General features: G+C 36.2%; 3 protein-coding genes across 7 annotated transcripts; all 3 read right to left on the reverse strand.

Annotated features, from left to right (window-relative positions):
• Positions 1 to 75: 75 nt before the first annotated feature.
• LOC109182392 (probable purine permease 11) lies at positions 76 to 16,991 on the reverse strand. 3 transcript variants are annotated; one of them, XM_019332580.1, is made up of 4 exons: positions 16,933 to 16,976; positions 2,328 to 2,347; positions 286 to 1,399; positions 166 to 216 (listed from the first exon to the last, which is right to left on the reverse strand). In XM_019332580.1, exons 1-3 carry the CDS (start codon positions 16,959 to 16,961, stop codon positions 297 to 299), a joined length of 1,152 nt encoding a protein of 383 aa, XP_019188125.1. In that variant the 5' UTR covers positions 16,962 to 16,976; the 3' UTR covers positions 166 to 216; positions 286 to 296. The 3 variants fall into 3 exon arrangements, with proteins under 3 accessions (XP_019188134.1, XP_019188118.1, XP_019188125.1); XM_019332589.1 differs by having other exon boundaries at positions 76 to 1,396; positions 16,933 to 16,991; XM_019332573.1 differs by having other exon boundaries at positions 76 to 1,399.
• Positions 12,089 to 16,980, reverse strand: LOC109182320 (probable purine permease 11). Of its 3 annotated transcripts, none has more exons than XM_019332466.1 (8): positions 16,906 to 16,980; positions 14,592 to 15,628; positions 14,303 to 14,416; positions 13,662 to 13,732; positions 13,076 to 13,164; positions 12,778 to 12,889; positions 12,473 to 12,563; positions 12,089 to 12,285 (listed from the first exon to the last, which is right to left on the reverse strand). In XM_019332466.1, the coding sequence occupies exons 1-8, from the start codon at positions 16,910 to 16,912 to the stop codon at positions 12,094 to 12,096; spliced, it is 1,713 nt and encodes a 570-aa protein (XP_019188011.1). In that variant the 5' UTR covers positions 16,913 to 16,980; the 3' UTR covers positions 12,089 to 12,093. The 3 variants fall into 3 exon arrangements, 2 of the variants coding, with proteins under 2 accessions (XP_019188011.1, XP_019188023.1); XM_019332478.1 differs by having other exon boundaries at positions 14,592 to 15,524; positions 16,906 to 16,943; XR_002054360.1 differs by having other exon boundaries at positions 12,198 to 12,285; positions 12,849 to 12,889.
• A 933-nt stretch (positions 16,992 to 17,924) lies between the features above and the next one.
• LOC109182420 (ras-related protein RABH1b-like) lies at positions 17,925 to 21,580 on the reverse strand. Its single transcript, XM_019332606.1, has 6 exons — positions 21,162 to 21,580; positions 20,499 to 20,569; positions 19,218 to 19,306; positions 18,916 to 19,027; positions 18,570 to 18,660; positions 17,925 to 18,369 (listed from the first exon to the last, which is right to left on the reverse strand). The coding sequence occupies exons 1-6, from the start codon at positions 21,276 to 21,278 to the stop codon at positions 18,226 to 18,228; spliced, it is 624 nt and encodes a 207-aa protein (XP_019188151.1). The 5' UTR covers positions 21,279 to 21,580; the 3' UTR covers positions 17,925 to 18,225.
• Positions 21,581 to 23,916: the final 2,336 nt, after the last annotated feature.

Genomic DNA, 23,916 nt, shown 5'->3' on the forward strand with positions numbered 1-23,916 from the left:
GTAATGAATTCAATTCTTGTCAATGCCCCCTTGATCGAGCCGATTTTGAAGGTATTAACAATAATTGAACTAATAAGTTGGCAACACTTTCTTGGCCTAAATCAAATGATGTGGATGGAAGTATAAACTATAAACTTCATATATTCAACAAAACTGGTTTGATGCTGATACCAAAGCTTCTTTTGCTTCTACTCATCAAGTTTAAATGCAGACTTTCCAGATAAGTTAGATTTCAGAACAATGAGCTCCTATGCTACTCAGTATTTCTCTACATTCTTTCACCTATCCAATGATGACTAACAATTAGTTGCAGTATCAGCAGAAGAAATTTGTCTTTTTCTTGCCTTGAGATCATCCAAGTAGTTCTGATATATGTAATTCCCAAAACCCCACATTGCAGTTAGCAAGGCGATTATCTTGACCCCATTCATCGTGTCGTGCAGGATGATCACCGAAGCAATGGGAGTAACAGCCAACGAGAGCGTGCTAATAACATTAGAAAATAGCGAGGACACCACAAAAATCAAACCCACAACTCCAACCGAAGCAATCTGCCATCCCACGGCTGTCCATACCAAAACCTGCACATATGCGCCTTTTCCTGTCGTGAAACCCTGCATTTCTCCCGACAGACTTCTCCATTCCCCACTTGCAAACAGCCCGATGGTGGAGACACCGGTGGCTACGAGTGATGTGTATATTTGCATTTCCAGAACCACAGAAAACGTTTCTTTCTTCATAACTTTCTGAAACGAGAGTTGCATCAGTGAAAGTATGAGGGAGTACAGTGCAGAAGCAACAGTAGCAGCTATAATTCCAAGAATATATTTCCAGCTAGTGACACCCGAGGGCTTATCAGAGTCCTCGTTAATGGCAAGCAGAGCAGCAGATAATGTAAGGGCAATCACGGAGTTGAAAATCAAAGACGTAAATTTTTGACTATTAATGAAGAAAGCAAATATTGCGTTAAAGACTAGCTGTGTTGCACATATGAGGGAATAGGTTGAGGCTGAGAGGTACAACAGTGCAATGGAATATAGCATGTTATCCCCGGCAATGAGGGTACCAAGAAAGAAATAGATAACCGTGACTTTGATGATAGAAGGCAGAGGTGGAGGTTGGTTTGATGAATCTGATTGTTCTTTGGGAGAAGGGATAAGAAAATAAGGAATTAAAAGAATAGGGAAACCAGCAGTTTGGACAAGAGTGGCTAACCATGTACTATTTCCACCTTTATCATAGTAAATTCTTCCAAGAATAATAGCAGCCGCCTGACCCACTAGAAGGAAACCCACATTAAGAGCCAATAGCAGCCAAAAGTCAAAGCGTTTGAGTTTCATAAGCGGGTTCTGTGTGTCTGAATCATCTTCTTTCACCAAAATTGGCGTTTCGTTTTCTGCTACAAATCAAGACAGATGGTAACCAATTCAGCAGGAAATCATAAAGCAGCAGAATTAGATTATGCAAAAGCATTTCCACCCATCTACCTATGCAACAGAGATTAATGAAAACTAGCATGAACAAAACCAATAGAAATACACAACATGAACTCCCAAGTCCCAACATTGAGCTAAAATGAAACAAACAAGGGCCAACAACCCCCGCCAAGTTAGTCAGACAGTTGACTTGGTAAATGGTAACAACAAGGTTACAAGCTCAACACACAATAGGGACGACGGTCTTCTGATTTACCTCCTTGTGGTCATTTGCCACCTAGGATCACAAACAAATCAGAGTTTACCTAGTGCACACCCTCGAATAGTGATTGCAGGTTTCCTAGGAACTAAAAAAAAAAAAAAAAAAAACAAACAAACAACTTACATCTTCAATACACTGTAGCACAAGTAGATTCATTTTCCCCCTTTCTGCAGAAACTATCTAAATTGCAATTCCACTATGAGGTAATACTGAGAATGGGAATCAAAATCGACCTTTATAAGAATTCAACAACATTCACAGCACATTGATCATTCCAAATCGCAACTAACTAAAAAAAATCCACAATTTATGCATTAATTTAGTTTAGCTTCTATCCAAAACACAAACATGGTCACCCCATTTAATTCAACCCAAAAACAGAAAAAGCAGTAGTAGAAAAGTACAGTCGTTACCCGTAGTGGGTAAAACAATATATTAACAAGATCATCACTCGCCAAGCTAAACTCTAAAGCAAATATAATAGAAAAACACATATACTACAAACAAAATTTCTAAGATTTCGAACACAACCCCAAAAATTAATCAAAAAAATAAAAAATAAAAAGTGATATGATCCTTTATACACAAGACTCAGACACTCATATACAGAGAGGGGAGAGGAAACAGACCTGCCATGGGAGGATGTAGCGTAAAGAGTCGGCACTCGGCAGAGATTGAGAGATGGAAACGAAGATTAAGGAGCCAATTATTAGCAGAGAAATTATATGGGAATCATTAAAAATTAAAAATAAAAAATGGAATTTCAATGAAGAAGAACCCATCATGCCTTTGTCAAAAAAAAAAAAGAACCCATCATGCCATTTTGTCAATTTACAATTTACAATTGACAACTTGTTGGGAGGGACCCTTATAAATTCCTTTTGAGATATTCTTGCGGTCTGACCCCTTGCATTTATTTTTTAATCAATTCTATCCCATATGAGTACAATCCTTGGACTTCCATTTGGAATGTTGTAAGTTCGAGTCTCAGTGGAAGCGTTATTAGCTCTTTGTGTTTCAGTAGGTTGAGAAAGTATATAAACAGATACTACAATGTAATAGAGCTAGTAGCATTCAAAAAAAAATATGAGTACAATCCTTTAATATAATATACATATATAGGATCTTTCAATACATTTTTGTTATAGTGTAAGATTTTCACCGTCAGATACAATGATTAATTCTTTCATTTAATTGTAGACATCTTTATTAAATATGATAATTTGTCCTGATTAATTTTTTCGTTTAATTGTAGATATCTCTATTAAATATGATAATTTGTCTGAAAATTTAAATATGATAATTTGTCTGAAAATAAAATAAATATGAATCGTGTCAGAAATTTCTACAATTGTTACTCATAAATGTATCAATTTCATTAGATACATATATTTCTTATTAATTTAAGATGAAGTAAATATAAATAATTTTCTTTTTCAATTCGGAAGTAACTAATAGTGAATGATAATCCATAAATATAAATAGTTTTCATTTAAAAAAAAAAAATCAGAAGTGGCTAATAAGTAGTAGTAATTGGAATGGGTGGGGAGCATTTTATAATAAATATATATAGGGACGTATGAAATAAATAAATTGCACGCCAAGGTAAGCCAATGATTGATGGAAACGTGTAGAGCTTAAAATCGAACATATCGGACAAAAAAGGGGGAATAGAGTTTGGGTGAATGAATCTTGGACCTGAATGTGTGGACTATGGAGTTGGCTGCAAAAGTAGAAAGGAGCACTTCAGAATCATGTGAACAACTCATCTTTTTTTTTTCTTTTTTTTTTTTTTTAAAAAAAATCTCATATTTTTGGCCATAAGCAAAGAGCAAAAGTTCTGCACGGATGAAATTAGATTTATTATTTGTCCATAAACGGCAAAATTTTCTTACCTTTAAAAGACTCTACATTTCGAGTTGACAGAATAGTAGAGTAGGATAAATTATGATGACCAGTACTTAGTGTTTCCGATGAGAATACTGCCAGAGCTCGATCATGTGGCATGTGTAATTTGATTTATTACTAACGATGGACCTATTGGACCATATTTAGGTCAAATTAAGGTGCTGCAAGATAGAACCAAATTGCACATTTTTCTTGGCCAAATAGTATTCCGCACTATAGACCAAAAGCAAACAATCTTGCCAGACAATCATGGGTTATTTGAATATAAAAATATAAAAGTACTTAAGAGAGCAACCTTATCAATGTGCATTTCTTATTGAGTTTTTTCATGTTCAGGCTCTGTCAAAGTGCAGCAACTTACAGCTAATAATCCTTGAAATCTAATAAAACTGCTGCTTTACTTTGTTTCACAGAACTGCAAAAATCCATACAAACAAATTTCGACTGAAAGGAGGGATGACATATTACATATAGGTGTAGAACTGATATAGAAGAAATGAGCTCACAATTAAGTAAACTATAATGGCAATCGACGACTGTATCTTTAACACTTCCTTTCCTGATAGACGATCAACAATGGGTAGGACTCGAATGCAATCAAGGACAGGCGGCTTTGGCTTTACAGATACGCTACTTTAGGTTCAAAAGACAGCATAGCATAGCATAACATGTAAGATCCAGACAGACACAACAGGATTGGATTGATAACATCAGTTCGACGTTAAATGTTGAAAACTTAGTTATTATTAATAAGATCTACTAATCATGTATAAAGCAGCAGGAAAAGGATGTACGGGAAGGAACCTTTTTTCAACAAGGTCAGTTTTATTCCCAACAAGAACAATGATAACATTACTCCCATTCCCAGTCCGAACCTCCTCAATCCACTTTGAAGTATTAAGGAAGGACTGCCTATCTGAGCATAAAGAAAATGTGGCGACATCAAGTCAGCAAACAAATATTTTGCATAGGCCGAGAAAAAGAAATTGCATATGAATATATGATGAAGCTGCTAATAACCAAAATCTCAATTTGTACCATGTTTCTTCAAACTAAGCAAGCTTTTCATCAAATGAAAAGGAAGCCATAAAGATTAGAGAGTGTACTTGCAACATCATACACAATAACAGCACCATCTGAGTCTCTGATTACGCTTGGTATAAGACAACTCCTAACTATCTCTTGTCCTGTAGTATCCCTTTTTTGCCACCACAGAAGTAGAGTGATTTAAGAAACATTTGTACAAAAGCAAATATCAATCCAATAACAGATCCAGCATATGTAGCATATTAAATTAACAGTGTAATCGAGAAGGTAGTTTAATATTATTCCAGTGTAAATACTATGTATCACATACTCCATAGGAAGAGTATACATCAATAAGATTAGCTGAAGAAACGTTTCTAGTGCAACTAGAAAGATAATGTCAAGATAAGGAATATGGGAAGAAAGCAATTGCAATGCTTAATCAGATCAGCAAGCTATCATAAGTTAGTCCAAACATAGCATCACTACAATACATCTTATGTACAAGAGATAGGAAGAGAATATTAATCAAGAATTTGCCAATACAAATGGATGCTTGAGTGAAATTATATGTCACATTGAAATCACGATAGAAGCCTCGAAAAATTATTTATTCAGAAGTATTAACTTAAATCAATAATTTGTCAATACAAATGGACTTGAGAAGTAGAATTATATGCAGCATATTGGAAACGTGATAAAAGCCTAAAAAATCATTTATTCAGAAGCATAACTTAAATCAAGAGTTTTTCAATACAAATGGATGCTTGAGAAGTGAAATTATATGCCGACAGTGGAGATGCAATAAAAGCCTAAAAAATCATCATTAATTCAAAAGCATAATTTAAATCAAGAATTTGTCAATACAAATAGATGCTTGAGAAGTGAAATTATATGCCGCATATCGGAAACACGGTAAAAGCCTCAAAAAATCATTTATTCAGAAGCATAACTTACCAAAGCCGCAGTGTTACATCACAATCTTCAAGGTACACTTTCTTTGAAAAGAAATTAACGACAATTGTTGGCTGAAAGATTGTTAAAGTGAATTTAGGATGAAAGCACAGTAAGTTTTCCACGTAGGTGTAAAGAAATTCTGCAATTTAGTTCACAAAGCCAATAACAACGATCAAAGTGCAAATAATAAATTAAAATAAAATTATGAATGAGGGAAGTTACGCTGGATTAATGTTGGTGTTCTTTCACCTATGTTAAGTTGAGATATACTATTAGTTTATTTGCAGATCATACTTTCTACAGATACAAAAGGTTGTCACTGTTAAACTGATCTGAAGTGTCTGATTGGTGGAAAGTCCTGGTTAAAACTTCAACACAAAATTAAATTCCTAGAAGACTAGAATGAGAAAGCAAATACAATCAGATCATCATCAATAAACTAAATGCCAACTTAACAAAGAGTCAATTTAAGTTCCAACAAAAATCAGTAAATCGAACGGAATGCAAGAGTGATCAGAGAACAAAAAAAATGCACAAAAAGTGACTGAATTTCACTAACTTCGACGGCAAAAGCTTAAATCAAAATATAATAAACTAACAGCAGGTGCATTCACCTTGTATGTGTTATCGAACTTGTCGTGCATAAAGCGAGTGATGATCATGGTTTTGCCGACAGACTCGTCTCCTAAGAAGACGAGCCTGTACTTATGGAGGCAAGAAGACAAGTGACGATACTGCTTTTGCATTATTTCTACATCCAACGAGAGTGTGCTGATAACATTGGAGAATAGCGAGGACACCACAAAAATTAAACCCACGACACCAACTGCAGCAATCTGCCATCCCACGGCTGTCCATACCAGAACCTGCACATAGGCAGCTTTTCCTGTGGTGAAGGCGTGCATTTCTCCCGACAGAGTCCTCCATTCCCCACTAGCAAACAGCCCGATGGTGGAGATACCAGTGGCTATGAGTGATGTGTATATTTGCATTTCCAGAACCACAAAAAACATACGAGGGAATAGGTTGAGGCTGAGAGGTACAACAGTGCAGTTGAAAATAGCATCTTACCCCCAGCAATGAGGGCACCAAGTAAGAAATAGATAATTGTAACTTTGATGATAGAAGGCGGAGGCAGAGGTTGGTTTGATGAATATGATTGTTGTTTGGGAAAAGGAATAAGACAATAAGGAATTAAAAGAATAGGGAAACCAGCTGTTTGGATAAGAGTGGCTAACCATTTACTTTTTCCACCTTTCTCATAGTAAATTTTTCCAACAATAATAGCAGCGGCCTGACCAACAAGAAGGAAAACCATATTAAGAGCCGATTGGAGCCAAAATGCAACCGTTCGAGCTTCATAAGCAGCTGCCTCTCATTTGAATCATCTTCAACGCCTGCTATGTATCAATACAGATGGTAAAGAATTCAACAGGAAATCATAAATAATATGCAGTCCACGAAAGAACTTTCACCCACCTACCAATATAATAGAGATTAATCAAAACTAAACTACCTAGCTTCATCAATACTCTGCTGCACAAGTAGATTCGCTTCGTTCCCTTTTGCAAAAACTAACTAAATTGCTTGTTTAGTATTGGCAAATTTTAAGAACGGGAATCAAAATCTTTCCCTTATAAGAAACTATCAATATTCACTACACATGGATCATTCATTCATAAGAAACTAACAATACTCACTGCACATAGATCATTCCTTCATAAGAAACTAAGAAACAAATAATACTCACTGCACATAGATCATTTCTTCATAAGAAACTAAGAATCAAATAATACTCACTGCACATAGATCATTCATTCATTCCTTCATAAGAAACAAACAATATTCACTGCAGGTAGATTATTCATTTATTGTTGAATTCTAAAAGGAAGTGTTTATATATGTATTGCGATAATGAACTGAATAGATTGAGTACAGGAAGCCTATGCTTATATACAAGCTAAGGGAAACTCCTAACCACTTATTTCAAAATTCAAATGGGTAGTTAGGAGACTTCCTCTAACAACCTACTAACACTCCCCCTCATAGATATCAAACATGCCCAACTTGTTACATATATATGAAACCCGACTCTTACACAACCCTTTCATGAATATGTCAGCCAGTTGATCACCGCTCCGAACGTGTGTAAGTGATATTAGTCCTTGCTCCACTTTTTCCCGTATAAAATGGCAGTCAACTTCAATATGCTTCGTCCGCTCGTGAAAGACTGGATTATTCGCGATGTGTATGGCAGCACAGTTATCACACCACAAATCTATCGGTAACTTCACTTCAACACCCACTTCTTTTAGAATGTTACGCACCCAGACTATTTCGCTCGCCACATGAGCCATAGCTCGGTATTCCGATTCAGCACTTGAGCGTGACACCACATTCTGCTTCTTACTCTTCCACGAGACCAAATTGCCTCCTACAAACACACAATAGCCTGTCATAGACTTCCTATCACCCGGTGAACCAGCCCAGTCTGCATCGGAGAACGCCTCAACACGTATATACCCGTGATCAGCATAAAGGATCCCTTTTCCAGGAGCACCTTTCAAGTGTTTCACAATCCGAACCGCCGCTTCCCAGTGAGTCTGCGTCGGTGCACTCATGAATTGACTAACCACACTCACTGGAAATGCAATATCTGGACGGGTAATTGTGAGATAATTTAGTTTTCCCACTAACCTCCTGTACCTCTCCGGATCTTCAACCGGCTCCCCTTCTCCTGCCAGTAACTTCACGCCTTGATCCATGGGCGTATCACACGGTTTTGACCCAAGCAGCCCCGTGTCCCGAGCAAGTCCAACACATATTTCCTCTGTGAGAGGAATATGCCTTTCTTAGAGCGTGCAACTTCAATTCCCAGAAAGTACTTCAATACTCCCAGATCCTTATTATGAAACTCAGATCCGAGAAAGGACTTGAGTGCCTCAATCCCACTTGCATCACTGCCTGTAATAACAATATCATCTACATATACTATCAACAAAACACACCCATAGTTAGTATGTTTGTAAAAGACAGTATGATCATATGCACTTATCTGCATTCCAAACTCAACAACTGGATTGCTAAACCGCCCAAACCACGCACGCGGAGACTGCTTCAGCCATATAAAGACCTCTTCAGCTTGCACACTTTCCCAAACTCCCCCTGAGCAACAAACCCCGGTGGTTGCTCCATATAAACCTCCTCACGCAAGTAGCCATGTAGGAAAGCGTTCTTCACATCAAGCTGATGCAAGGGCCAATGACTCGAAGCTGCCAAAGAGATAAATATCCGCACAGAAGTTAACTTGGCCACTGGAGAGAACGTCTCGGTATAATCTATACCATACGTCTGGGCGTACCCCTTTGCCACCAAGCGCGCTTTGAGTCTAGCCACACAGAACCATCCGGGTTCATTTTCACCACATACACCCATTTACACCCAATAGCAACCTTACCAGGGGGAAGTTGTACTAGATCCCAAGTCTGGTTCTCCTCCAGGGCGTCTACCTCCTCTACCATCGCACGCCTCCAACCATCATGGGACATTGCCTGACTCAAAGATTTCGGAACAGGAACAGACTCTAACTGGGACACAAAAGCACGTGAAGACGCCGATAAATTGGTATATGACATAAAGGACGGAACGGGACGAACACAACGGCGCGTACCTTTCCGAACAGCGATAGGAACATCCTGGTCTGTCGACGAAGATTCTGGTAAGGGAGGATTTACTAGTGGAACCGGTGGGGCTGCACGCGTATCACCTTCTCTGGGCCGCCTGTGATAGACCTGCGTAACAGGAGGCCTAGAATCCACTCCTACGGAGTCAGGAATAGTAACAGTATATGTCAGAAAATCATCTGTCTCGGAACTACAACCAGACGAACTGGAGAACTCCTCTGTGAATAGAGTATTCTCGAAGAATGAGACATCTGCAGAAACCAAGTATCGCCCCAAATCCGGGGAGTAACACCGATACCCTTTTTGAGTACTTGAATATCCCAGGAAAATACATTTTAATGACTTAGGATCGAGTTTCCCTCTTTGAGGACGAACATCCTGGACAAAACACGTACACCCAAACACTTTAGGAGGGAGGCAAAACAATGGTTTGGATGGATAGACGAAATGACAAGGACTCTGACCCCCAAGGACCCTTGTAGGTAAGCGGTTTATTAAGAAACACGCAGGTGACCGGGATCACCACAATTATAGCAAGCCCTTTGCCCACGACCTCCTCCGCGCCCTCTACCTCGTCCCCTGGACCGACCTCCTCGACTATCAGTCCCACTATCTCCCTGTGAGAAAAAGACTTGTTTCTCCAACGTACTATCAGTACCAAGATTCACTGACGCATTTTGAACCATAGAAAAAACCTGGTCGAGCGAGTCTAATTCCTTATTCCCCAATAATTGTGATTTCAAAACATCATACTCCTTATCCAATCCAGAAATCCAACTAAAAATATGCAATTGATCACGTTGTTTCTTCATTTTATCCACTTTATCAGTAATTGGCATAGCAGCACATAATGCCTCAATCACATTCTTGAAGTCATAATAGTAATCCCTGATGTCCCGCCCTTTTTGAGACGGTCGATGAACATCCTGGGATAACTGATATAACTTCCTTAAATTATTTGCCCCGCTAAACCACTGATTCACTAACTCCCACACTTCCTTCGCACTCTTACAGTGCTGTAAAGATAGGATTATCTTCCTATCAATACAATTTATTATACGTGAAAACAATCCGTCATCATCTTTCTGCCACGCTTGGGCTTCGGTAGGGTCATCCGGACATGTCTCAATTAAATGTCCAGCTTTACCCATACCCTTCAAGTTCACTTCAACTAGGAACTTCCATTCCCCAAAATTGGACCCATCAGGTGCCAACACCAAATCAACCAATTTAGATTGTGTTGACACCACTGTAATAGTCCTATTTTTTGCCATAATAAAAAAAACCAACCTGGAAATGTAGCTTTACTTCTAAGCAGATGACAAAGCCCAACCCAGCTTCACCTCACGCAGCAACGCAGATCTGGAAAAAACAGCTTCACTTCTCACGCAGCAAAGCAGATCTGGAGAACAGCCCACTCAAAATCCCCTCAACACCGGACGGAGATATTCATATAGGAGTGTCGGGCGCACGGAGACGAACCCAGCCGCGTCGGCGACGTCGGAGAACACCGCACGCGCCGGCGCGTGGCGTCGGAGCTCCGGGAGTGCGGTGGCGCGTGGACCTTCCGATGACTGCTCCGATCCTCCCGGCGGCGGCGCCTCTTCGTTCCGACCAAAGCCCACCACCCACATCTATGGCTCTGATACCATGTTGAATTCTAAAAGGAAGTGTTTATATATGTATTGCGATAATGAACTGAATAGATTGAGTACAGGAAGCCTATGCTTACATACAAGCTAAGGGAAACTCCTAACCACTTATTTCAAAATTCAAATGGGTAGTTAGGAGACTTCCTCTAACAATCTACTAACATTTATAAGTATTGAACTCTAAATAGTGAAGTGTATATTGAGATAGAGAAATACAGTGAAATAATGAGGGAAACAATATTCAAAACAAATGCACATAGATCATTCTCAATGAAACTAATACCCAACAAAAAATAAAAAATAAATGCAGTCATTAATTGCTTCTAATTTCTATTCAAAACAAACATGGTAATCCTATTTTTTCCCATAGACAATCCACATGTATAACGCAAAATTCAACTCAAAAAATGTAGTATACTAGAATACTAGTTGACTTAGTAAAGTAATATATTAACAAGATCATCACTCACAATCTAAAATCTAAAATCTAAAATTAAAATGATTTCAAATGAATAATTTACAGAGAGGTAGAGAGGAGAGAGACCTGCCATGGAGTGATGAGTCCGGACAACATTCTCTCACAAATATAAGATTTCCTCCACATTAGATTTTGAAGAGAATGTAATTTCTCTACAACTTTAGGTTTTATAAGATTCATGTGCATAATTTCTATTTTTACCCTTTTAATTCTAATTAGTATAAAATACATATTTTATGTTAATTTATTATACGTATCATATTTAATTATTTTTAAATCATGTACTTATATATGTTACAATTCCCTTATTTATTTATTTTAATTTTAATTTTGAAAATTTATTAAAATACACAAAAATATGTCAATGGTATTAAAGTAAAAAAACATTATTGCATAATAAAAACATATCCCTTAAACCAAACATTATTATATTACATATCTCAGTTTTAACCAAACACAAGAATCTAACATTTCCACCAAACTAATATTCCGTGAACAAACGCCCCCTTAAGTCTTAAGTTTGGTCCTTTTACTTCTGATATTTCATGCATACTTTGGGCAATCGAACACATTAGACAAAAAAAATAAAAAAAAAAATCCTCCTAACTGTTGTGACTAAGCAGGATTTGTACTGGTAATTGACTTGAGGTTCGCATCAATCACGTCTTCTTGTTTAGTTGACGATAGACTTTTAACTCTCATTCTCACAAATTATTGGTGCGTACATTCTTTTTTTAGACTCACATAATGAAAATATCATATTCTTAATTCGTTGCATCTTGGAGTAAAAGTTAGGACGTAGAATTTTAGAATACATGTAGTATAACTCCCGACGATAATGGCTCCATCCTGACAAGCCTTCACCAATTTTCCTAAATAGCGGCTGCAAATATTGCAAGGTGTTGCAGCAAAATGAGTTAGTTAACCAGCCAACCATGTGTACAAATCTACAGCTATGGAACACAAATTTTAACTGACAACAATAAAATACTATTTTCATTTCTCAAATTCAGAATTATGTAATATTCTTTGAGAAATCCCAGTTAGAATGACATTGACTTGTCACTTACCTTTATATTCCAGCCAGACTTTGCACTGGTTTCAAAAAATATGACATCTAGTTCTCGAGCTTTAGCTTCTCCCTCCTCTTTTGAAACTTGCCTGTTAATAATATCCAATCAATTAAAAACAAAAACCACACAACTCTTAACCTACACATAAGCCTTATAATCCATTGATAAGATAGGTGGTCAAATGTTAAAAACTTAGTTATTAATAGTAACAAGAGATTTAAAATATAAAATAGTAAGAATATAGATTGAAGATCTACTAATCATGTATAAAGCACGAAAAATTGAACAAAATGCACGGGAACCTTTTTTCAACGAGATCAGTTTTATTCCCAACAAGAATAATGATAGCATCCCTTCCAAGATCATCCCGAACCTTCTCAATCCACTTTGAAGTATTAAGGAAGGACTGCCTATCTGAGCATAAAGAAAATGTCATGACATCAAGTGACAAAAAAATATTTTGCATAGGCTGAGAAAACAAATGGCTTATGAATATATGATGAAGCTACTAATAAGCGATCTCAATTTGGACCATGTTTCTTGAAACCAAGCAAGCTTTTCATCAAATGAAAAGGAAGCCATAAAGATTAGAGAGCGTACTTGCAACATCGTACACAATAACAGAACAATCTGAGTCTCTGATATAGCTTGGTATAAGACTCTTAAATCTCTCTATCCCTGCAGTATCCCTTTTTCGCCACCACAGAAGTAGAGCGATTTAAGAAGCATTTATTAAAAAAAAAAAAAAAAACAAATATCAATCCAATAACAGTTCCAACATATGTAGCATATTAATTTCACAGTGTAATCGAGAAGATAGTCTAATATTATTCCAGTGTAAATACTATGTATCACATACTACATAGGAAGAGTATACATCAATAAGATTAGTTGAAGAAAAGTTTCTAGTGCAACTAGAAAGATAACATTCAAGATAAGGAATATGGGAAGAAAGCAATTGGACTTAATCAGATCAGCAAGCTACCCTACATTGGTCCACACGTAGGATCACTACAATAGTAACAAACTAACAATACATCTTATGTACAAGAGATAGAAAGAGAATACGAAGTATTAATCAAGAATTTGTTAATACAAATGGATGTTTGAGAAGTGAAATTATAAGCACATATTAAAAACGCGATAAATAGCTTAAAAAATCCATTTATTCAGAAACATAACTTACCAAATCTGCAGTCTTACTTCATGATCTTCAAGGTACACTTTCTTTGACAGGAAATCAATGCCAATTGTTGCCTGAAAGATTTTTAAAGTGAATTTAGGACGAAAACACAGTATGTTTTCCACGTAGCAGTAAAGAAATTCTGCAATTTAGTTGACAAAGCCAATAAGAATGATCCAAGTCCAAATAATAAATTAAAATACAACTAATGTTGGTGTTCTTTCACCTTTGTTAAGTTAATGTACTATTAGTTTATTTGCAGATAATATATACTTTCTACAGATACAAAAGCCGCTACCAAAAGGTTGTCAACTGATCTGAAGTGTCTGATTGGTGGAAATTCCTGGTTAAGGATCCGAAAATAAAAGAAAAGGAACTACATACAAACAGTCTCAGACTTCAACACAAAATTCAATTCCTAGCAGACTTGAATGAGAAAGCAAATACATTCAGATCATAAATAAACTAAATGCCAACTTAACAAAGAGTCAATTTTAGTTCCAACAAAAATCAGTAAATCAAACGGAATGCAGGAGTCACAGCCAGAACGATCAGCTAAAAAATGCACAAGTGATTGAATTCCACTAACTTCGACGGCAAAAGCTTAAATCAAACTATAATAAACTAATCACAGGCACATTTACCTCGTATTTGTTATAGAACTTGTCGATCATAAAGCGAGTGATGATACTGCTTTTGCCGACAGACTCGTCTCCTAAGATGACGAGCTTGTACCTGGCACTGGTGAGGGCGGGAAACTGTCTACATAAAGCAAGTGAGTGATCATACTGGTTTTGCCGAAAGAACAATACAATATAATGAGCTCATATGCAGGGAGTATTTCTACATTAAATTGTTTGACCTATCCAATGATGACTAACAAGAAGAACCATTAGTTGCAGAATCAGCAGAAGCAAAATGTGTTTTTCTTGCCTTGGTATCATCCAGGTACTTCTGATATATGTAACTTCCAAAGCCCCACATTACCATTAGCAAAGCAATCACCTTGACAACATTCATCTTGTCATGCAGGATGATCACCGAAGCGATGGGAGTAACAGCCAAAGAGAATGTGCTGATAACATTGGAGAAGAGCGAGGAGGACGCCACAAAAATTAAACCCACGACGCCAACTGCAGCAATCTGCCATCCCAAGGCTGTCCATACCAGAACCTGCACATAGGCGGCTTTTCCTGTGGTGAAGGCGTGCATTTCTCCCGACAGAGACCTCCATTCCCCACTAGCAAACAGCCCAATGGTAGAGATACCAGTGGCTACCAGTGATGTGTATATTTGCATTTCCAGAACCACAGAAAACGTTTCTTTCTTTATAACTTTCTGAAATGAGAATTCCATCAGTGGAAGGATGAGGGAGTACAGTGCAGAAGCCACAGTAGCCGCTATAATTCCGATTATATATTTCCACCTAGTGATGCCCAAAGGCTTATCAGAGTCCTCGTTAATGGCAAGCAGAACAGCAGCAGATGTAAGGGCAATCACGGAGTTGAAAATCGACAGTGTAAATTTTTTACTATTAATGAAGAAAGAAAAAATAGCATTAAAGACTAGCAGTGTGGCACATATGAGGGAATAGGTTGAGGCTGAGAGGTACAACAATGCAGTAGAGTATAGCATCTTATCCCCGGCAATGAGGGCACCAAGTAAGAAATAGATAATTGTAACTTTGATGATAGAAGGCGGAGGCGGAGGTGGGTTTGATGAATTTGATTGTTCTTTGGGAGAAGGAATAAGAAAATAATAAGGAATTAAAAGAATAGGGAAACCAGCTGTTTGAACAAGAGTGGCTAACCATTTACTATTTCCACCTTTCTCATAGTAAAATCTTCCAAGAATAATAGCAGCCGCCTGACCAACAAGAAGGAAAACCATATTAAGAGCCAATTGGAGCCAAAAATGCGACCGTTTGAGCTTCATAAGTGGGCCCCTTCTATTTGAACCATCTTCAATGTCTGCTATGCATCAATACAGATGGTAAACAATTCAGCAGGAAATCACAAATAATATGCAGTCAACGGAAGAACTTTCACCCACCTACCAATATAATAGAGATTAATGAAAACTAAACTAGCTAGCTTCATCAATACTCTGCTGCACAAGTAGATTTGCTTCGTTCGCTTTTGCAAAAACTAACTAAATTGCTTGTTCAGTATTGGCAAATATTAAGAACGGGAATCAAAATCTTTTCCTTATAAGAAACTATCAATATTCAATACACATAGATCATTCCACCTTCATAAGAAACTAACAATATTCACTACACATATATCATTCCTTCATAATAAACCAACAATATTCACTGCGCATAGATCATTCCTTCATAAGGAACTAACAATATCCACTGCACATAGATTATTCCTTCATAAGAAACTAACAGTACTCACTGCACATAGATCATTCCTTCGTAAGAAACTAACAATATTCACTCCACATAGATCATTCCTTCATAAGAAACTAACAATACTCACTCCACATAGATTATTCCTTCATAAGAAACTAACAATATCCACTCTATATAGATCATTCCTTCGTAAGAAACTAAAAGTACTCACTGCACATATATCATTCCTTCGTAAGAAACTAACAATATTCACTGCATATAGATCATTCCTTCATAAGAAACTAACAATACTCACCCCACATAGATTATTCCTTCATAAGAAACTAACAATATCCACTCTATATAGATCATTCCTTCATAAGAAACTAAAAGTACTCACTGCACATATATCATTCCTTCGTAAGAAACTAACAATATTCACTGCACATAGATCATTAACAATATTCACTGCACATAGATCATTCCTTCATAAGAAACTAACAATACTCACTGCAAATAGATCATTCCTTCATAAGAGACTAACAATATTCACTCTATATAGATCATTCCTTCATAAGAAACTAACAATTTCATTGCATATAGATTATTCTCAATGAAACTAATGCCTAATAAAAATGAAAAATTAAAAAAAAAAAATGCAGTCATTAATTGCTTCTAACTTCTATTCAAAACAAACATGGTAATCCTATTTTCACCCATAGACAATCCACATGTATAACGCAAAATTCACCTCAAAAATGTAGTATACTAGAATACTAGTTGACCTACTGTGAGTAAAGTAATATTAATATATTAACAAGATCATCACTCACTATCTAAAATCTAAAATTAAAATTATGTACAAGAATTCAAATGAATCATTTACAGAGAGGTAGAGAGGAGAGAGACCTGCCATGGAGTGATGGAGGGATGAGTCCGTACAAGGAAAACGTAAAGAGCCGCATTGCGAGATGGAATGAAGAGAGAGCGTATTAATCTGCGTAAAAACTAAGTGATTCGTTACAAAAAGGAGCTAACCGTCCATTACAATTGAGAGTTTGTTAAGAGGAGGGCCGAAAAATTCAATAAAAAAAAATTATAGTTGTAATTATTATTATTTAAATTAAACATGTCAAAATTCAATCTACTTGATAACTGCAGAGTATAAATTTAATAACAAAATTAAATAAAAATGTCTAAAATTAACAAATAAAATAAATAAAATAATAAACTTTCTTTTAAGAAATAGATTAACATTCAGAGTGGTGGCCAACTAACAACCACTCTTAAACGCTAACACGCGTTTGTTAGGGTGGTCCGTGCGCTTTAAGCGAACGTAGCTTCTGTTGCTCTTAGGGACTTTAATTTAATTTTTGTTTAATTTTTTGCTTGATGAAAAAGAGAAAGTATGAAAGAGAGATTAATGATTGCTTGCATGAGAGATGATTTGTTTGTGCGCTTCATAAGATATTAAAAAAATACAGCTAACTGGTGCATGTCCAGCATGCACTGATGCACTGCTGGAGGTGTTAAGGTGGTTGCCAATAATTTTTTTCTCAATTCTCTCACACATATTCTCTCTTTAAAATATTAAATTTCACAGTCTAGACTAATCAATACACTAGAGGAGGTAAATCACGAGTCACACAAACAATCTCCTAGTGAGTTCCTATCATTGGGTACAAGTAATCCATGTCCATATTTCCGTCAAGTTGACATGAACAGTAATATTTGCTACAAAACTGGATAAAGTGAATAGTAATATTTCTTACCAGCACACTACTTTTAGACCAAATGAGAAATGCGCCCACAGCTTATCTATAGAATGGAGCTCAGAAAATGCTACATCAAAGTTGCCTTGGTCAATATGAGCAACCAAAGAGAGGGAGGGAGGGAGGGGAGGTGTAGAATATCAGAGAAAACCACCATTGCTCTGTCAAACTGCAGCTGACTGCTAATCCTTGAAATCTAATAAAACTGCTTTTTGTTATACAAAACTGCAAAAATCCATACAAATTTTGACCAAAAGGGGTGGCATAGGTCTATAACTGATATAGAAATGACTCGCAAGTAAACTATAATGGTAATCTACTATATGTTCAACACTTTCTGATAGATCAACAATGGCTAGGACTCAAATGCAATCAAGGACAGGCTTTACAGATCCGCTTTAGGTTCAAAGGCAGCATGTAAGATCCAGACACGGGATTGAGATGTTCAAACATGTTGTTAACAGGCACATCCTCCTGACTGTTGTGACTGTGCAGGATTTGTACTGCTTGACTTGAGGTTCACATCAACCATGTCGTCTTGCTTAGCTGACGATAATGTCTCCATTCCTGGCAAGGCTGCAGCAATTTTCCTAAATAGTGGCTGCAATTGATGCAAGGCATTGCAACAAAATGAGTTAACCAGTCATGTGTACAAATCTACAGCTATGGAACAGAAATTTTAACTGACAACAATAAAATACTGTTTTCATTTGTCAAATTCAGAATTATGTAAATTCCATTTCATCATAGAACCCGAGATGTTCATTAAGAAATTCCAGTTAGAAAGACATTGTCACTTACCTTTATATTGAAGCCAGCCTTTGCACTGGTTTCAATAAACATGACATTTAGTTCCCGCGATTTAGCTTCTCCCTCCTCTATTGAAACTTGCCTGTTAATAATATGGGGCAAAGAGCCAATCAATTAAAAACAAAAAAGAGCAACAGAAAAGGGAATATGTACAGAACTCTTAACCTACAGACAAGTCCTTGAGATGATCCCTTGATAAGATAGGTCAAATGTTGAAAACTTAGTTATTACTCCGTAATAGTTACATGAGATTTAAAATTAAAAATAGGAAAAATATAGATTTAAGGTCTACTAATCATGTATAAAGCAGGAATAAGGGAAAAGAATGTATGGGAACCTTTTTTCAACAAGGTCAGTTTTATTCCCAACAAGAACAATGATAACATCACTCCCACGCTCAGTTCGAACCTCCTCAATCCACTTTGCAGTATTAAGGAAGGACTGCCTACCTGAGCATAAAGAAAATGTGGTGACATCAAGTCAGCAAACAAATATTTTGCATAGGCTGAGAAAAAGAAATTGCATATGAATATATGATGAAGCTGCTAATAAGCAAAATCTCAATTTGTACCATGTTTCTTCAAACTAAGCAAGCTTTTCATCAAATGAAAAGAAAGCCATAAAGATTAGAGAGCGTACTTGCAACATCATACACAATAACAGCAACAGATGAGTCCCTGATGTAGCTTGGTATAAGACTCCTAAATCTCTCTTGCCCTGCAGTATCCCTTTTTTGCCACCACAGAAGTAGAGTGATTTAAGAAGCATTTGTACAAAAGCATATATCAATCCATAACAGATCCAACATATGTAGCATATTAAATTAACAGGGACAAAGGTTCAAATTAGCCACCGAACTACACACAAAAGTGCAATTGGGCCATCCAACTAAAAAAGTGTAATTAGGTCCCTCAACTGTCTAAAATTATGTAATTCGACCAAATTTGACATGTCCCTCAAGTCATGTTGACATGACGGTCATCCCATTATTTTTTAATAATAATAATAATAATTTTAATTATTAAAAAAAAAAAAAAAAAAAAAGGAAAACTCCCCCTCCCCATCTTCGTCTCAGCTTGAGACAAAGATGGGGAGGGGTGTTTTTTTATTTTTTTTTTAATTTTATTTAGAATTATTAAAACAAATAAATAATAATAACTTTTAATAGGATGATCACCACATTAGCGATCACCCAAGGAACAAGTCAACTTTGGTCCTGAATAGCATAATTTTAGAAAGTTGAGGGACCTAATTGCACTTTTTTTGAATTGGATGGCCTAATTGTACTTTTGAGTATACATCAATAATATTAGCTGAAGAAAAATTTCTAGAACAACTAGAAAGATAACATCAGTCTTATGTCACGATAAGAACTATGGGAAGAAAGAAATTGCAATTAATCAGATCAGCAAGCTATCATAAGTTAGTCCAAACTTAGCATCACTACAAAACATCTTATGTACAAGAGATAGAAAAAGAATATTAATCAAGAATTTGCCAATACAGATGGATGCTTTGAGAAGTGAAATTACATGCGCATTTTGGAAACGCAACAAAAGCCTCAAAAATAATTTATTCAGAAGCATAACTTAAATCAATAATTTGTCAACACAAATGGATGCTTGAGAAGTGAAATTATATGCCGCATATAGGAAAGGCTATAAAAGCCTCAAAAAATCATTTATTCAGATGCATAACTTAAATCAAGAATTTGTCAATACAAACGGGTGCTTGAGAAGTGAAATTATATGCCGCATATTGAAAACGCAATAAAAACCTCAAAAAATCATCTATTCATAACGATAACGTAAGTCAAGAGTTTTTCAATACAAATGGATGCTTGAGAAGTGAAACTATATGCCCCATATTGGTAACACGATAAAAGCCTCAAAAAATCATTTATTCAGAAGCATAACTTACCAAAGCTGCAGTCTTACTGTACGATCTTCAAGGTACATTGTCTTTGACAGGAAATCAATGCCAATTGTTGCCTGAAAGATTGTTAAAGTGAATTTAGTACCAAAATACAGTAAGTTTTCCATGTAGCTGTAAAGAAATTCTGCAATTTAGTTCACAAAGCCAATAACAATGATACAAGTCCAAATAATAAATTAAAATACAATTATCAATGAGGGTAGTTCCACTTGATTAATGTTGGTGTTCTTTCACCTTTGTTAAGTTAATGTACTATTAGTTTATTTGCAGATCATACTTTCTACAGATACAAAAGCCGCTACCAAAAGGTTGTCGGTTGTCACTGTTAAACTGATCTGAAGTGTCTGATTGGTGGAACTTCCTGGTTAAGGATCCGAAAATACTACAGTCTCAGACTTCAACACAAAATTCCTAGCAGACTAGAATGAGAAAACAAATACATTCAGTCTATTCAGATCATCAATAAACTAAAATGCCAACTTAACAACTAGCCCATTTAAGTTCCAACAAAAAACAGTAAATCGAACGGAATGCAGGAGTCGTGGCCAAGACGATCAGCGAAAAAAATGCACAAGTAATCGAATTTCACTACCTTCAACAGCAAAAGCTTAAATCAAACTATAATAAACTAATCGCAGGTGCATTCACCTGGTATGTGTTATCGAACTTGTCGTACATAAAGCGAGTGATGATACTGGTTTTGCCGACAGACTGGTCTCCTAAGAAGACGAGCTTGTACTTAGCGAGGGCGGAAACCGGAGCCATCAATCTGATCAACGGGAGTAGCTTCTCGAACCGCTAGGATCGGATCGGATCAGGATTTTCCGACGGAGGATTTGAGATCTCGTCGGAAAATGACGAGACGCGTTTGAGGGAAATCAGAACAGGAGAGCTTGTCTACGTCCGCTGTATTCCTAATCGTTGATTGAATATGGGCGGAGGAATAAATATGCTTCAGGTTCTGAATGTGCAGTTCGGATCGGGTTGAACGCGGGGGGCGAAACTGGCATTAAAAGAGTTGTTGCCGGGTTACACATCACGTTCCTCTCTGTCTCTGATTTGCTACCCTGGAAAACGGAAATAATCAAATCAAATATACTATTTCTGGATGGTTCCTTGGATATTTGTATTTTAAAATGTTGTATCGATAAATTTAAAAATTCATACTCCGTATTAAATTGACAAATGTATAATTACTCGGCAAATTATAGAGTTTTTTGCACTTTTAATGCCACGACTATAGTGGTACTGGCAAAATTGATTCACGACTTTTGAACCTTGCAATTTTAGTCCACGACTATTATTTTTTTGCAAAAATGGTCCTTCCGGCCACTTTTCTGTCAAAATTTCACCGGAAAAAAAAATTCTCCATTTTTAGCCGGGTTAAAATTGACATTTTACTTATCTCAACAAATTAAAAGAAAAAAATTGATATTTGACTACATCCAATATTACTGGGCTACATACTACTGCCCCAGGCGGCGGAGTTCCTGGAGCAGGCAGGCCTGTCAGTAAGCGGCGGAGCGGCCGTGGCGTTCCCCGGGCTAGTTGGGTTATCCGGCAACAGCATTGGAGTGGTACATGTACCCCGCTGCCTGGGGCAGTAGTATGTAGCCCAGTAATATTGTATGTAGTCAAATATCAATTTTTTTCTTTTAATTTTTTGAGATAAGTAAAATGTCAATTTTAACCCGATTTAAAATAGAGAATTTTTTTTCCCGGTGAAATTTTGACAGAAAAGTGGCCGGAAGGACCATTTTTACAAAAAAATCAATAATCGTGAACTAAAATTGCAAGGTTCAAAAGTCGTGGATCAATTCTGCCAGTGCCACTATAGTCGTGGGACTAAAAGTGCAAAAAACTCGCAAATTATACCATGGACTATCATGTATTGTAGATACTGATTCAAAAATAAATTTCAAATTCTATATTTATAGTTAAAACATTCTGTACATATAGTTTATTGTTTCTGTATTTTTAGTTATCATATTATGTGTTATCAATTATCCAAAAATAACCTTCAGATTATATATTTATAGTTGCCTATCTCTACAGTTGATAGTTTCAGTATATGTAGCTATCATATTATGTGTCAGTAATTATCAAATTATTTATTTACATATACATAAACTATTAACTGTATGTACATAATGTGTTAACTGAAGGTACAGAATTCACAATGCGATATGAATTCTGGTCCATGGTATAACAGTTGTAATTACTCGCTAGTCGGCCTCACTTATTGACGGTCCTCTAAATCCCTAGTCCAATCTTATACGGAGTATTATTATTATTATTATATTATGACAAAAATGGTCAAGTCAAGTAGATAGTGCAATTGAGTCCCTTAAGTAATTAAAAAAAAAAAAAAACTATTCAGATCCTTTAAGCCTGTAAAAATGTCCAATTAAGTCCAAACTAACCTATTTACCCGGTTACTTCTCCAAAAATTTGACATGTGCCTTTTTAAATAATTTTTATTTTTTAAATTTATTTATTATAAATTAAGAAAATCTAAAAAATTTTTAAAAAAATTTACAGCATCCTCTGTCCTCGCCGGACAACCGGTGCTGTCGAAGCATGACGAACGACGGCCAAGGCCATCTGGAACGAGGGCGGCGGCCATAGCCATGCCTGCTGCCCTTGTTCCAGATCTGGACCTCAAGATATATTACTAATCTTCGTTCTCAACTTTTAATATGATCATAAATAGTTACTTGATTATTGATTTTGTTTCAAATTTGGTCCTTCAATTAAATATTTATTTAATAAACATTATATTTATTATAAATAAATATTAAGTTTAGAAATAATAATGAAAAATAGTTTGTTGTTGAAATGAATACATTGAGTTTATAAGTTTAAGGAATAAGGTTCAAATTGGCCTGAACGTAACCTGAAAATGCAATTAGGCCACTGAACGAAAAAAATTGCAATTAAGCCACTGAACACTCCAAAAATGTGCAATTTCACCTGATAGCAGGTTACCCTCAATTTTAGCAGGTTATCTGCTTACGTGGCAGCTGAGTTGGCATTTTTAATAAATTTTAAATCATTTTTAATAAATTTTAATTATAAATTTTTATTTAAAAAATTTTTAAAAAAATAAAAACGACTTTATTTTATTTTTTATTTAATATTTTTTCAATTTTTTATAAAATTTATTATTAAAATTAATTATTAAAAATGCCAACTTAGCTGCCACGTAAGCAGGTAACCTGCTAAAATTGATGGTGACCTGCTATCCGGTGAAATTGCATACGTTTGGAGAGTTCAGTGGTCTAATTGCACGTTTTTGGAGTGTTCAGTGGTCTAATTGCACTTTTTGTTCGTTCAGTGGCCTAATTGCATTTTCAGGTTACGTTCAGTGGTCAATTTGAACCTTATTCCTAAGTTTAATATA

The sequence above is a fragment of the Ipomoea nil genome, unplaced genomic scaffold, assembly GCF_001879475.1.
Source record: "Ipomoea nil cultivar Tokyo-kokei standard unplaced genomic scaffold, Asagao_1.1 scaffold0188, whole genome shotgun sequence".
Lineage (NCBI taxonomy): Eukaryota > Viridiplantae > Streptophyta > Magnoliopsida > Solanales > Convolvulaceae > Ipomoea > Ipomoea nil.

Coding starts and splice junctions, on each gene's coding strand:
- LOC109182320 (XM_019332466.1), bottom strand. Junction 13,165..13,661: donor GAAGTAAGACTGCAGATTTG/GTAAGTTATGTT, acceptor GTGGCGAAAAAG/GGATACTGCAGGGATAGAGA. Junction 12,890..13,075: donor TATTGTGTACGATGTTGCAA/GTACGCTCTCTA, acceptor CTTTATGCTCAG/ATAGGCAGTCCTTCCTTAAT.
- LOC109182392 (XM_019332573.1), bottom strand. CDS start 16,961: ATGCGGCTCTTTACGTTTTCCTTGTACGG. Junction 2,348..16,932: donor TTTACGTTTTCCTTGTACGG/ACTCATCCCTCC, acceptor CCGACTCTTTAC/GCTACATCCTCCCATGGCAG. Junction 1,400..2,327: donor GCTACATCCTCCCATGGCAG/GTCTGTTTCCTC, acceptor CTTGATTTGTAG/CAGAAAACGAAACGCCAATT.
- LOC109182420 (XM_019332606.1), bottom strand. CDS start 21,278: ATGGCTCCGGTTTCCGCCCTCGCTAAGTACAAGCTCGTCTTCTTAGGA. Junction 18,661..18,915: donor ACTGACCTTGTTGAAAAAAG/GTTCCCATACAT, acceptor TATTATTAACAG/GCAAGTTTCAATAGAGGAGG. Junction 18,370..18,569: donor AGGCTGGCTTCAATATAAAG/GTAAGTGACAAT, acceptor CATCAATTGCAG/CCACTATTTAGGAAAATTGC.